The 16,399-nt window shown below is 32.6% G+C and overlaps 1 protein-coding gene across 3 annotated transcripts; it reads right to left on the bottom strand.

Moving 5' to 3' along the window:
- Positions 1 to 142: 142 nt before the first annotated feature.
- Positions 143 to 6,981, bottom strand: LOC129887281 (mitochondrial thiamine diphosphate carrier 2-like). 3 transcript variants are annotated; one of them, XM_055962321.1, is made up of 8 exons: positions 6,870 to 6,981; positions 5,437 to 5,578; positions 4,415 to 4,531; positions 3,586 to 3,697; positions 3,192 to 3,319; positions 2,229 to 2,381; positions 1,162 to 1,305; positions 143 to 733 (listed from the first exon to the last, which is right to left on the bottom strand). In XM_055962321.1, exons 2-8 carry the CDS (start codon positions 5,551 to 5,553, stop codon positions 515 to 517), a joined length of 990 nt encoding a protein of 329 aa, XP_055818296.1. In that variant the 5' UTR covers positions 5,554 to 5,578; positions 6,870 to 6,981; the 3' UTR covers positions 143 to 514. The 3 variants fall into 3 exon arrangements, with proteins under 3 accessions (XP_055818296.1, XP_055818295.1, XP_055818297.1); XM_055962320.1 differs by lacking the exon at positions 6,870 to 6,981 and adding an exon at positions 5,918 to 6,168; XM_055962322.1 differs by lacking the exon at positions 6,870 to 6,981 and adding an exon at positions 5,770 to 5,828.
- Between the last annotated feature and the right edge of the window lie 9,418 nt (positions 6,982 to 16,399).

A 16,399-nucleotide genomic window follows, 5' to 3' on the forward strand; every position in this document is an offset into this window, starting at 1 on the left:
AAAACCAACTCCTTTTTCTTCTTTTTTTTTTACCCCTCCCTTAGATCTCTCACCCTTTATATTTTTTGTGCTTCTACATGAAATAGTTTAAGCCACTACATACTACCTAGTAAACAAGAAATTTAATCGAAGGCAGACTGTCTCAATGAATGGCTCCAGCATTATTTACCATCGCCTCATAGAGTGAATCAGTTAAAAACCATCTAAGGGAGATCCAAAAGAAGCAAAAAAAAACATCAAAAGCTTCCATGAAACCTCTGATATTGTCAAGGCATGAGAAATTGTGGTCACCAATTAGAGGAGTTCAGTGTCTTTTCAGACAAAAAGACGTAATTCAACTGAATAAAACCTATCATACTCCCCATCTTACAAGAAGTGTCAATTATGGCCCCAATTTTTACTTCTTAAGATATAAGGAGAAAGAATGACAAAAAATAAACAAAAGCTTAAAATTATCAGGCCCTTTCCAGTTGCCACCACCACCGAGGAAGTAAGAAAAAGTGCTCTGCATGCTTCAAGTCAATTTGGACTCTAACCAGTCTGATGTATACTCGTAAGCAACAAATGTCACAGCACCTGCAGGTGCAGCTTTAATAACTGAGGGGGCAATCCCTTTGTAAAGTCCGGCCCAACCCTCCTCGATTAAGATCCGCTTGAGGCCATCATACATATTCTTGTAGGCGCGAGGCTGCAGTCGAGCTCCATACCTTGGATGTCTTTGTAGTCCTTCAATCTGCAAGGTATATGGTTGCAACATTAACTGTTGTCACAAACTTGCATATGATTTCGCTATCTCGATGTGTGTTTGAAACAATATTTTCTAAAAAACAGTAATTACTTCAAAAAGACAATTGAACCAATAAAAGATGTTTTTGCCCCAAACCAAGCTGAAAATCTTTAACAAGAACAATTAAGAACCATTGTCCCCCCCCCCCCCCCGAAAAACAAACAACTGGACCTGGAGAACAAGATAACTATTGTTCTCTTCTAAAGAAATAACAGGCATTTCCTGAATTTGTTTTAAACCAAAAGAGCACTAAGAAGCCCACTTAGGGATAAAAAAGCAGACCTGTACAGGCTGTTCTTAAAATATTAATAACCTTTATTTTTTGGTATTTCGGACTATACCAAGATAGAGAATCAACTGAAAGCGAAATCTACCTGGAACCTCTTCTTAACAACATCGAGAGGATGACAGACGGCTTTCGCACATGTCCCAGCAGCTAAACCGCAGATGAAAAGCTGGAAGCTTGACACGTGTTCATCACCATGGATAGCATTAGAAGATCTAAGATGATTCCAGGCCTACAAATATAAATCCATATTGTGTGAGATCAAATTGAGAACACTTGCTAAATTTAACTTTAGTAAAAATTGGTGGCAAAAGCATATTCTCACGGTACAACAATAAGAAGTTAATAATCAAATGAAACTGTAAGTGTATGTGTGTAAGCTTTTGACACATAAATACATGTCTCAGCAATCTCCAGAATAGTGCTGCGAATTTAGGTGGGATTTTTTCAAGAAAAATAAACCAGTGTAAAATGCACAAACTGCTAGGGTGGTTAAAAATTCTTAGCAAAGCTAAAATGATTCAAGAACACAATGGTTAAATAAAATCAGTCACTCTAATCCTCAGAATGATTCAGGGATAGGACTTCCATAGAACGGAATAGGATTCACCTAAGAACATTGATGTCATGCTCAATTGGTGTCTACAAATGCATATACCACTCTCCCTGACCCAAAACTTGTGCAGTTGACTTTGCAAAGTACTTGGATTTCGGAAAAATGTAATTTTAGATAAATTTATGCACATAAGAAAATCATAACTTTCTACATCATAATACTTCCCATGTACGTCATTGTTTCTTCTATTTCATCACTTTTTAAATAAATCTAGCATTAAGTAGCTTTGACCTAAGCCTAGCTTAACCTTTTGGACATCAAATCTGGGAAAACTCTTAGGACATATGGAGTACTTTTTTGTGTATTTAGTATGACAGTAAAAGCATCTCTCATAATTTAACAGCTTATGCACATAAATGTCGTCTATGAATTTAGAAGTGTTTCCTTTAAAGTTTTCTCATCTGCAAAGATCATACCAAGTCATAAATCCAATAGAACAGCATACAACCACTTCAGTACATTATCCTCAATGGCCCACACAACAGTCAACAGTATCAAACATGGCAAGTGAGAGACTCTATGAAAGGGTACGTGTTTACCATCATCCAGCGTTTGAATGTATCATAAGTCCCAAATTGCAAACCAGCATAAGGAACAATCTCAACAAGAGTAGGTGTCAATCCAGAATACAGTCCTCGAATGCCACGAGTTCTGAATATATCAACACATGCAGCCCTCATGTTTGGATAAACCTGTTAGTTAGCATACCACATAAGTCCCACGAAACCTAGTTAACATAACTGCAGAAATAGCATATAAAATGGTAATACAACAGAATTTGAAGTGTTATACTTATTCTCACTTGACTTTTTCTTCCGTAAAAAAAACCACTAAACGTGAATTTGTGATCACTACTTTATCATCTATGACCTAGCCATGCAATTTTAGGTAAACTCATTAAGTTAAATCAAATGATGAATGAATAAGCAATGTCCCCAACCAACCATGGCTGAAGTGCAAACTCAATAATTACATCAAGTAGGATGAACATCATGTTAATTGTAATCACTAAAACAAGCGTATGGGGAAACAATGAAGACAATGGCATTGCATTCTTTTACATCAAGTAAAGAAGTTATTACAAAATGGATTCTGTATATTCAAGCGTCCAATATCAATGTATTCAAATAATGGTGTCAAAAACATTCAGATGGACAGTAAGTTGTGTATTTTCTCCCATATGAATGCCTTGACAACCGAGGACCACAATCGATACTATCCATCCAAGACTATATTCTTATTCGATTGTTTCTTTCGACATGACAGTGACCAATCAATCCACTACGTCTATATATAATTTGAGTGAAAACACTACATGTAACTAGAGGTGAAGGTGAATTTGTCAATCTTATCCCTTTTTTATAGAAACAAGTTTGTCAAATTTACCCAATACAAACATGATTTGCATTGTGAGAGACATGGTTCCACATGTATGAGCACAGTTTGTATCACATGCAACAGAGGTTATACTAAAGTCACATATCACGAGAAGTGATGCGTACTTTTGGCTCTCCTTGAGAAGCTAAAATGGTTCTCAAAAGATCAAACGGATAAGAACCAACAGTAGCTGCACAGCCTGCCAATGCTCCACTGAGGTAAGAAAGATAAGGGCTCAAGTTAACGTGATCCTCTGCATCATAGAAAAGAATGCCATCAGACATTGATGCTTACTTGAGGGGAGCACAAAATAGCTTTACTTAAAGACATCTTTGAACAGCTAAATATGTAAACCAAATTTCCGTACTGAACTTAGACTAGATAAAACTTCTTTATGTAGTCATATTATAAAAGCACACATGGTGTAAAAGCTGTACAACTTGTGACAGAGGAGAAAAGGGGAGAACTATGAATAAAATCTTACTAATCTACCCAAGTAGGTCAGACTACTATACAGACCTGACTTTGAAGAGCCACTAGCAAAAGTTTTCAATTTATGCAACACCGCAAATTGTATTGCAGTGTATGGCATAACCATCAGTAAAGCAGGAACGTTACCCCGCCAAAATCCCTGTCATGAGTGCAAGGAAACAGAATAAATTTGAGAAACTGTGCTGAATTTCAAAAGATGCCATCGTCAAAATCATTAAAACTAATAAGTAGAAACATCTCTTGCCCTGCTCCCCATATACAAACAAGTAAACTTAAATATGTGAAGACAAGGAGGACAAAATTGTTGGCACACAGAAACATCAAACTTTAGTTATCTTCTGAGGCAAAAAGAGATTAACACCATAAATATACATCATGGACGAAACAGAATCAGTAACCCCATCAGCGGCCTTTTTTTGGGTAATTTAGTGTGAGTTTTCTATAAAGTGCATCAATTGGAAAGAGAGAATTATTATGGAAGGAAGGAGCCACAAGCTTGAACTCAACAATTAGACAAACCCACCGACCCATCACTCGTACCGGGATTTGATAACACCACAAAAGTTTTCATCAACTGAGTAGAAAAATGGGGAGGGCAACATGTATAGTAAATTAAGGATCTACCCGCAACTAGGAATTTTGACAACAAGAAGTCATAGAGTGCATGCCTTGTTTTAAGGACTAAATATTTTACAAGCAACAAAAGAGAGTAGATTTTCAAATTTATTTTAGTGCAAAAAAAATAATCCGACGAAGCATAATTAGTAATATATCCAAGTCTCAAAAACTCTCATCAGCACATGCATCAAATAATTATTAGATTCCTAAAAAGTCATCAATATGATAGGAAGTATACCGGTAAACCTTCTTCTCTGAGTATGTCTTTACTGGCTTGCAGCATCCCCTTATATTTTGAATTGCCATATACAGGTCTTGTAAGCAAGGCCCACTGGGTAGTGGGCTCCAGTTGAACCTGTAAAAAGATAAGAATATATCAAAAACGTCAGGCTCTCTTTGCACCTTTTGTTTTTTGGTAAGGAGCTCTCAATGTACAATTATACTTGATATGCAGAGAAGATCAAGGCAATTTTTATGTTATCAGTTATCCCAATAAGGAGGTCTGATGAAAATGGAGCAGCGAAGAAAAACTGTCAAAGGAGCATAAGAAAGCTGGATTCAGCACCATAGAGACTAAACACCAACTACTCTTTTATGGAGGGAAGTTTGTTGAAGAATATACTATAAACTAATTGAGGGTTTTGCTGTTTATGGCCTCTACATGTAAAAGTGCAAGTGTTGGTCTTAATTAGTGGAATGTTTGAGGGTTCTCTATTGCACATGCATGCAAATCATCCTACAGCAAGAATTAGAGATTCAACAAATGATCAGGCCAAGGCTGAGAAAAGTAGGATATCTCTACAATCACAAATATTCCTGATGTAATTAAGCTAAAGTTTGCATATATGAAATCGGAAAATGTTGTTCTGACTGCCTTTTATAGAGAAATCAAAAGCATCACTGTGGTAACAAAGATAGCACCGTGAGAGAACTTGAAAAAGTCAATATACAGGCCTAGTTCTAATGGGCTGAACCAATTGTAAAACTGTTTGTCCTCCCCAACTGTTTTACTTTTAACTACAACTAATAAAGAAAGCAGTTAAGGATATCCAATTAAATTCATAACAATGTTAGAAAGATGACTCATCCTTTTATGATTATTGGTGGTCTTAATCATTAAGCTGATTAGATTTTCAGGCAATATTATGCTATTATTACCAGTATTTGAACAAATGCTTAGCACAATAACAATAACAACAACTACTACTACAACACCTCGAATGGGGCTGGATGCGGTAAACATATACAAGAATGTATTACCTGGAATCTGATTTTAAGAACATCAAGAGGTGACGTTACAGTCCTGGATATACCACCAGAAATTGCACCAGCCGTAGCATCTATAAAAGCTCTTTTAAGCTGTCCCGTCTCTTCCATCTCTCCTGATGGCCACAGCAACTATCTGCAAAACCAAAAGAAATTTCAAAAAAAAAAAAAAAGGAATTCAACAGCAACAACAACATACCCAGTGGAATCCCACTGAAACCCAAAAGCCAACAAAGGTAAAGAAACCACAAATAGCAATATGGGGTGATATACATATTCTATAACATCCACAGGTATTAAGGGAAGAAAAAACAAGAATATACTGACCTATACATAGAAAAAGGAAGCAAAGAATAGGGTTAAGACAAATCACAATTATGGAGAGAGGATCTCTAAATGTACAAAAAGCCTAATTAACCTTATAAAGACAAAATATGGAACCATATATGATATATGGATTTCTAATTAATAATACCTGAGAGGAGAAAAGTGGAAGAGGAAGAGAAAAGGCCTCATTGAAGATTTCAAAGATCAAATTCTTTTGTCGCTGCAAAAAGCAAGACTAGGCAGCGGTGACCCGGGAAACTTCTTGGAATGGTGGAGAAGAAGAAGAAGAAGTTTTCCCGGGGAGGCGAAGGGCTAAAAGTTGGATTTAAGGGCGGTGCTGTTTACATGTAAAGCAAAAAAAAAAAGGGAGGAAGAAAATAGTCTCTCTTTTTTTTCACACTTTAATTTTTATTTAACTTACAGCCAAATCTAGTAACAGACATTTATGACGCAGTTTGGATTAGTTTATAAGCTGTTTTCAGCTTATATTCTATTTGAATAGCTTATATTCTATTTGGATTGACTTAAGCTGTTTTCAGCTTATATTCTATTTGAATTGACTTATTTTTAATATTTTATTTGTAAAATTCTAAATATATTGTTGATAAATTGATATATGGTTATGATATAGCACTTCATATGATAAAGAATCCGTAACTTTCATGGCAACCATGTGTTTGATTTATTTTTTTGAACAATATTTCTCTAGACCATTGAGCAACTGTTAATTTTAGGGATCAAAATTACACAACTAAATTAAGAAAGGTTAAATGTGTGCGATCAAATATTAGAATTATAAGAATAATAAATAGAACAGAGCACCAATTCAAAGATTGAAACGGACTATTCTTGCTTCCCATTCCCTTTTTCTGTTGGCTTCTTGGTGACCAATTAATAAAAGAAAATATCTCACTTATTGGTGGCTTTTGCAGTACCTTTTAGAATTGTAGTCTTCCTCTGTATAATTAGTACTAATATATATTGTTGGAAAACATATTCACTCAGCTTTATGAATAATAGATAATATATATGTTTATCCTAAAACACATAAATCATATATAAATATTTATAAACTTGCTGAAATTTAATTTGAGGAGTACCATTCAAAGTGTCTTGAAACTCTTTTTGATCAGCAATTATGTTTAGAAAACTTATTGATTTTTTAGGTTAAGAAAACCTTACTTATAGGAACTTTTTCTAGTTCAAATCTAGAACTGAAAAACTTGTCTTTGTTGTAAAATAAACTAGTTGAGCAATTTAAGAAATATTAACTCGGAGAGAATAACAAAAGAAGCAGAAGAGAAAATAGTCTGATCTCTATATGTCTTTCTTCTCATATCCTTTCAATTGCACATAATTGTGCCTATTATATAGGCAAGATGGAATAGCAATCCGTTGCCAATTTTGACAAATGCAAATTGGGTGGGTCCCACTTAGATGGTGACATCCACCACTTGCATAATACTCCCCCTTGAATGTCCAAAAAAAATATACATATTTATCGTAAACATCCATGGATATGGTGCCTCTATAAAACCTCAAAAAAAAAACTCAGTTAAGAAAAAGAGTACACATATCTGTTAATACGCCTTGAATACTGCCTCATTAAAAACCTTACCAGGAAAATCCAGTAGGACAAAACCATGGTTAAGGAAAAAAGAGTGCAGCACGCATTTTACTCCCCCTGATGAAAACTTCATTTTATATTTTGGAGACGACGCATTCCAACCTTATATCTTAGCTTCTCAAAAATTGATGTTGGTAATGCTTTTGTGAATAAATCTGCAAGATTATCACTTGAACGAACTTGTTGTACATCAATATCACCATTCTTCTAAAGATCATGTGTGAAGAATAATTTTGGTGAAATATGTTTCGTTCTGTCTCCTTTTATGAAGCCACATTTTAATTGAGTTATGCACGCGGCATTGTCTTCGAATATAATTGTGGGTATTATAACATTATTTTCCAGACCACATCTTTCTTTGATGAATTGTATCATCGATATCAACCACACACATTCTCTACTTGCTTCATGAATTGCTATTATTTCAGCATGATTTGAAGAAGTAGCAACAATGGACTGTTTTGTAGATCGCCATGATATAGCAGTCCCTCTGTGTGTAAACAGATAACCTGTCTGAGATCGAGCTTTATGTGGGTCTGATAAATAACCTGCATCTACATAACCAATAAGGTCTGCGCAACCTTTGTTAGTATAAAACAAACCCATATCAATAGTACCCTTCAGGTATCGCAAAATATGTTTGATACCATTCCAATGCCTTCGCGTTGGGGATGAACTATACCTTGCTAGCAAATTAACAGAAAATGTTATATCAGGCCTAGTTGCGTTAGCAAGATACATAAGTGCACCAATAGCACTGAGATATGGTACTTTAGGACCAAGAATTTCTTCATCTTCTCCTGAAGGTCGAAATTGATCTTTTTCCACTTTAAGTGATCGAACAATCATTGGAGTACTTAATGGATGTGTTTTGTCCATGTAAAATCTTTTTAAGATTTTCTCAGTGTAGGCAGATTGATGGACAAAAACTCCGTCTGCTAAATGTTCAATTTGCAGACCTAGACAAAGTTTTGTCTTTCCAAGGTCTTTCATTTCAAATTCTTTCTTTAGATATTCAATTGCCTTTTGGACCTCTTCAGGGGTTCCAATGAGATTTATGTCATCAACATAAACGGCGAGTATAACAAACTCTGATTCCGTTTTCTTAATAAAAACACATGGACAAATGACATCATTTATATAGCCTTCATTTATCAAGTACTCACTGAGGCGATTATACCACATACGCCCTGATTGTTTTAAACCATATAATGATCTTTGCAGTTTTATTGAGTATATTTTCCGAGACTTTTTACATGCTTCGGGCAATTTTAATCCATCTGGAATTTTCATGTAAATTTCATTATCAAGTGAACCATAAAGGTAAGCTGTAACTACATCCATTAGATGTATTTCAAGATTTTTATGTACAGCTAAACTAATGAGATATCGAAAAGTTATTCCATCCATAACTGGTGAATATGTTTCTTCATAATTGACTCCGGGTCTTTGAGAGAATCTTTGTGCAACAAGGCGTGCCTTATATCTTATAATTTCATTTCTCTCATTTCGTTTTCTAACAAAAACTCATTTATAGCCAACTGGTTTTACACCTTCACGGGTTTGGACTACAGGTCCAAAAACCTCACGTTTAGCAAGTGAGTCTATTTCTGATTGAATTGCCTTTTGCCATTCTGGCCAATCACATCTACGTCGACATTCTTCGACGGATTTAGGCTCAAGACTTTCACTATCTTGCATGAGGTTAATTGCAACATTATATGCATAAACATTATCCACCATAATTTTCGATTGATCTAAATTCATCTCATCACCGAAAGAATTTATTGAAAGTTCTTCATTTACTTGAGTCTCGGGTTCACTGATTTCTTCAGGAATATCAGGATTACTCAAATCTTGACCTTCTTCAGGAGGTTCTATTGTAGTACCATCTTTATTATTTCTTACGCTTCTCTTTCTAGGATTTTTATCCTTTGAACCCAACGGTCTACCACGCTTCTGGCGTGTTTGGGATTCAGAAGCTATGATACTTGTAGATGGTCCTTTTGGGACATCAATCCGGATAGGTACATTCACTGCAGGGATATGTGACTTAGTTATCCGTTTAAATCAGTAAATGCATCGGGCATTTGATTTGCTATTTTCTACAAGTGGATGATCTTCTGGACCTCCTGTTCACATATGCGGGTACGTGGATCAAAATGTGATAGTGATGAAACTTTCCACGCAATTTCTTTTTCTTTTTCGGATTCCTTTTTCTCTCCCTCTAATGGCGGGAAAATTATTTCATCAAACCGACAATCTGCAAATCGAGCAGTGAATAAATCTCCAGTCAATGGTTCAAGGTATCGTATTATGGAGGGTGAGTTAAACCCAACATATATGCCCAACCTTCGTTGAGGGCCCATTTTTGTACGTTGTGGTGGTGCTACAGGCACATATACCGCACAACCAAAAATTCTTAAATGGGTTATATTTGGTTCATGACCAAATACTAATTGCGATGGAGAGTATTTATTATAATGTGTCGGTCTTAGACGTATAAGTGCTGCTGCATGTAAAATAGCATGACCCCAAACAGTAATTGGCAATTTTGTTTTCATTAGTAGAGGTCTTGCTATCAATTGTAGGTGCTTTATAAATGACTCTGCAAGGCCATTTTGAGTATGAACATGAGCAACAGGATGTTCAATTTTTATCCCAATTGATAAGCAATAATCATTAAATGCTTGGAATGTAAATTCTCCAGCATTATCAAGGCGAATGGCCTTAATTGGATAATCTGGGAATTGCGCTCTCAATCTTATTATTTGTGCTAACAACTTCGCAAATGCCAGGTTGAGAGATGATAACAGGCACACATGAGACCATCTAGATGATGCATCTATTAGGACCATAAAATATCTAAACAATCCACTAGGTGGATGAATAGGTCCACATATATCTCCATGTATACGTTCTAAAAAGGCAGGAGATTCGATGCCAACCTTCAGGGTCGATGGTCTGGCAATTAATTTGCCTTGATAGTAAGCAGCACATGAAAATTCATCATTTGTAAGAATCTTCTGATTCTTTAATGGATGTCCAGTTGAATTTTCAAGAATTCGTCTCATCATTATTGATCCGGGATGACCTATTCGATCATGCCATAGCACAAATATATTTGGATCAGTAAACTTCTGGTTTACGATCATATTTGCTTCAATTGCACTAATTTTTGCATAATATAGGCCAGATGACAGAGTTGGTAATTTTTCCAAAATATATTTCTGGCCTGAGACACTCTTGGTTATACCAAGATATTCAATATTCATTTTATTTAATGTCTCAACATGATATCCATTTCTGCGGATATCTTTAAAACTTAACAAGTTTCTTGGGGATTTAGAAGAAAATAGTGCATCTTCTATAACAATTTTTGTCCCCTTAGGCAGAATTATAGTAGCTCTTCCGGAGCCTTCTATCATTTTTGAATTACCAGAAATTGTAGTAACATTAGCTTTTCTTCTAAGTAAATTGGAAAAATATTTCTCGTCTTTAAATATAGCATGGGTTGTTCCACTATCAATTACACAAATATCTTCTTGATTGATCATTGATCCAAATAAAATTTGAGGCATTTCCATATTTTTCTTCAAAAAGAAAGAAAGTAAATATTATAATTAATACCTAATTTATTATACAAAGTTTTATTTCATTACATTGAGCTAGAAAAATACAAACATAATATTTAATACATAAAACAACAAAGAGAATTATTTAAATATTATCGGGCTTATCAACATTCATATTTACTTCTGGAAAATTAAAGAAATCAGCTACATCCAGATGCATGGGCTCAATATTGTCCTCAGAGATAAAATTTGTCTCTGGATTATTTTCTGCCCTCTTTAACGATGCCTGATATAGCTGAACCAAGCGTTTTGATGACCGGAAAATCCGCGATCAGTGCCCCACACCTCCACATCTATGACATATTGTTTCTGAATTATTCTTCGGTAAAGCTTCTGGCTTTTTACCCTGCCTTTTATATTGCTGGTTATTTTTCGGTGTCAGCCGAGTATCATGATTAAAATTTCTTCTTTGACTACGACCACGACCACGACTGGGGTCATGGCCTCTTTCTCGTTGGTTAGAATTTGCCTGATTCACTTCAGGGAGTGGCAAAGAACCAACTGGCCGACTATCATGATTTTTCATTAATAGTTCATTATGTCTTTCAGCAATAAGAAGGTGAGAAAGTAATTCAGAATATTTTTTAAATTCTTTTTCACGATATTGCTGCTGCAGGAGCATATTCGCGGGTGGAAATGTGGAGTATGTCTTTTCAAGTTTATCTTGCTCAGTGATCTCTTCTCCGCATAAATTTAACTGAGTTATAATTCTAAATAAAGCAGAATTATATTCAGTTATATTTTTGAAATCCATTAATCTCAGATTTAGCCAATCATGACGATCTTGTGGAAGCATGACCAACTTCAGGTGGTCATATCTTTCTTTTAAATTTTTCCACAATTTAAGGGGGTCTTTTAATGTAAGATATTGTAATTTTAGCCCCTCGTCAAGATGGTGACGGAGAAATATCATGGCTTTAGCACGGTCTTGATTGGATGCCATATAGTCATCTTTAATGGTGTCTGCCAGACCCATTGATTCTAAATGAATTTTGGCATCAAGTGCCCATGATGAGTAGCTTTTTTCAGAGATATCAAGAGCAGTAAATTCAATTTTGAAAATATTTGCCATTTTATAAAAATAAAATTAAATAAAATTCTTACCACTTTTGTTACCTTGAAAAATTAGCCGGAGCCTTGCGCTGGTAACTTGTTGTAAAATAAACTAGTTGAGCAATTTAAGAAATATTAACTCGGAGAGAATAACAAAAGAAGCAGAAGAGAAAATAGCCTGATCTCTATATGTCTTTCTTCTCATATCCTTTCAATTGCACATAATTGTGCCTATTATATAGGCAAGATGGAATAGCAATCCGTTGCCAATTTTGACAAATGCAAATTGGGTGGGTCCTACTTAGATGGTGACATCCACCACTTGCATAATAGTCTTCTCCTTTTCCCTTAGAAAATAAATTTTGAATTATAGGTTCTTGAGTTCTAATTTAATATAAACACTATTGAGACCATGAAATTAATTACTAGTTTCCAATAAAAATAATTTTAAAAATTAATTTAAATTATTCTTATCATCATAAATTATAAATCGTTATACCAAAAAAAATTATGAGCTAATGGGTGGAAAGGGTTGGGGTAGGGAGGCAAAAAGCTAAAAGTTGGATTTCATAGTGGTGTTGTATAGATGAAAAGGGCAAAAAGGAAAAGGAGAGGAGAAGAAAATACTCTGATTTTTCCTTGGGGCAAAAATAATTTATAATTATTATTTTTATTTTTATTTAAGTTCTCGCATTATTTTAATTGTGTTACCAAATTATAAAATAAGAAGAATATAACAAAGAAAAAAAAAGACTCCTTATTTCACTTGAGGTGTTATTTATAATGCACAAAATTTATTTACTTATAGAGGAAAACTAATTTGATCTTAAATTTAGATTTTCAACTTTTCTCCGAAAAAAAATCTAAAATTCGCTATGATATAAATAATTGATAACAAATGGGTAATATTTAATTTTCAATTAATTTAAATATTCAATATTAATCCGTAAAAGTTTGAAACTAAAGGAAAGTGAAGTATTTAAGAAACTCGAACTGCCATGGAAGCAACTCCTCTTTTCTAATAACCCCAACGTTCACCATATTTTGTGGCCTTCCCCGGAAATAGCCATAAATCACACAACTAAAACAATATTTGATAAGAATTTACATAATAATAGTGATAATTTGGATTTGTCGGAATCCATCTCTCTATTTCTTAAGATACGGTTAAGATCTACATGTATATTATTTTTTTCATATTTATTTGTGAAATTACGTATACTAGATATATTATTGTTACTATTATATAGTGATGATATAGTGCATCTAGGGGTGTTCACAAGTCGATTTGAGTCTGTTATTAGTTAAAATCAAAACCAAATCATTAACTAGGTTTTAAATTATTAAAACCAAATCAAACCAAATATAATATACATTTGTCGGTTTGGTTGCTATCGTTTTCGGTTCAGTTTGGTTTGGTTTGGTTATTCAGTTATTAATTCATTCAAAATTAAAAAGAAAGACAACAATTCATTAAAAAAAAATAGTTAGAACAGTTGATATTACAAAACTTTTGATCATTGTATTTTACTATAAATAAAGGTTCAAAATTCACCACTTGGCCTACACAAGGAAGAGGGGGTAACATTCCTAATCCTTCCAAGAACGCCATACACACTCATATACATGACATTAATAAGATAAATGTTCTCGTTTTGGGCGATTTTGCTTTCATAAATAAATTTTAGGGATAATTTCAGAGACTTTCCTTCAGATTTCGCTCTATAACACCCACCTCCCTTGTGATTTATGATATTACGCCTACCTTCTTATTTTGATTTTTTTGTCACCATTCTTTAAATCTACTAAAAATAAATATAAATTAATCATAATTTGACATATTTACCCTTCTTTATATTAATTTCTTCATATTATAAAAATAAACTATTTAATAAATATTTTAAAAATAAACCAACATAAATAAACATTATTCTAATCCTGAAGAATGGAAAGTCATCTTCTATCCAAACTTCCACGCGTTTGTTCAATTTCTCTTCATTTTTTTTGGTGAAAATAGTGAATTACCGTGAATTAGTTCACTTTACTTTGCAAAGATCTTTAATTTTTATTTGTTAATTAAAAAAATACATGTATCTATATATAATATATTATAGTATTGATTTATTTTAAAAGTATTTATTAAATAAGTTAATTTTTGATAATATGCATATTAATGGAGAAATTAATATAAATAAGGGCAAACTTGTCAAATCGTAATTAATTTATATTTATTTTAAATAGATTTGAAGAATGGTTACCAAAAAATCAAAACAAGAAAGATAAGCGTAATACTGTAAACCACAAGAGAAATAAGTGTTATAAAACAAAACCCGGAGAGTGGTCTATCTATCAAGCTCTATTTCATTCAATTCAATAGGGTTTATGTCAAATCTTCATGATCCTTTTTATTATGATTCAATTGATATATTCTACTTCATTATGCATTTTTTTTACTGCATTATGCATGATTTGACTAAAATACATAATTTATAATTGATTTCATATGGCCCATCCATTGTGCTTTAAATTTCACTATTATCCCAAAATTTGTTGAAAATATATGTAAGATAGGGAAAAGGGTCAAAAATGCTCTTAAATTATTTGAAATGAACAAAAATATCCTCTATTTATAGTTTGATCCAAAAATATCCTTGATGTCAATATTTTGGTCCAGAAATGCCCTTATTGTTATTTAATGGGTCAAAAATGCTCTATTATTACAAAATGGGTCAAAATGCCCTTTTCGAATAAATATATATATATATATATATATATATTTAAAAGCAAATCTTGTTCCTTATAAAAATACTACTTTTAAGAAATTCTATTCTCGTTTTTTTTCTTTTTGAAACCACTTTAAGTAATAAAAATGTAGGAAATTATTTTATTCTTCGTACTCTCATTTTATCAATTAAAATAGAATAATTTCATGTTCTCTAAGTTTTAACGGATAATATATGTCATATATATTATATCATAATAAATCTATCATTAATTTTTATTCAAATAACGATAGAAAATATTTATAATAAAATAAGAAATATTTTTAATTTTTGATTTTTTTTGTAATTGAAATAGAATAAACATTTTCTAATAAATATAATTATTATTAGGAAAAAAATGTGTTCAAAAAGAAAATAAATAATATATTTATTTAAAAAAGGGCATTTTGATCCATTAAATTACAATAAGAGTATTTTTGGACCAAATTATTGACGGTAAGGACATTTTTTGACCAATCTATAAATGGAAGACATTTTTATTCATTTCAAATAGTTTAAGGGCATTTTTGACCCTTTTCCCTATAAGATATTTAAAATTATTTATAAAAAATATATATTATGTATGTATAATTATAAAATATATGTATATAATTTGTCGTTTCAGTTCAGTTATTTCTTTGATTTTTTTTTTAACAAAAACAAAAACAAAAACAAATTAAATATTATCAATTTAAAAAAAATATAAAATCAAATCAAACCAAACTCAAATAAAATTAATTTATTTAATCCGATATGAATCGGCACTCGTTTCTTTGACAACTTTCATGGCAATCATGTGTTTGATTTTTCATCTCATTTATTTTTTTAACAATATTTCTTTCGACATTGATAATTGTTAATTTTAGGGACCAAAATTACATAATTAAATTAAGAAAAATTGAATGTGTGTAATTAAATATTATAAGAATAATAAATAGAACTGAGCACTAATTCAAGGATTAAAACGGACTATTCTTCCTTTTTAACTTTTTTTGGTGGCTTCTTGTCCTCCTTTAAACAAAATTTTAGATGATGTCGTTGTATTATAACCACAAATATTTTCTTAAATAACATGGCTTTCAAAATACTTTTTTGATTTATTATGTTTGCTATACAATTTTTTTAATAAAAATAAAAAATAAACATTCAACACGTTACGAAAATTAATAGTTAAATAAGTAGCTTGTTAATAACTAAGTCCTAGTGTGATGGATAAATTTAATTGTCTAAACAATCACTTATTATTTGCCACCAAATACACTTATAGGAGCACATCTACCTTATGAGATACCCTACTACATCAACTCAACACGTCTTTTAGATTGATATGTAATCTATTACAATAAATGAAAATGGCTTGGTGGCTGATGCTATAAAAATCACCCACGAAAGCTCTTTTTTATCCATTGGTATCTTTCACGTTTCCCGAATATTATTCTAGAAAATTGCTTAAAATTGAATTGTTGTAATTTTTGAAATTCAAAAGAAAAAACATTAGAAAAGCTATATTTTCACAATTTTTAACTGCAATTTATATTCATATTTAAATACAA

This window comes from Solanum dulcamara, chromosome 4 (genome assembly GCF_947179165.1).
Source record: "Solanum dulcamara chromosome 4, daSolDulc1.2, whole genome shotgun sequence".
In the NCBI taxonomy this organism is placed as follows: Eukaryota; Viridiplantae; Streptophyta; class Magnoliopsida; order Solanales; family Solanaceae; genus Solanum; species Solanum dulcamara.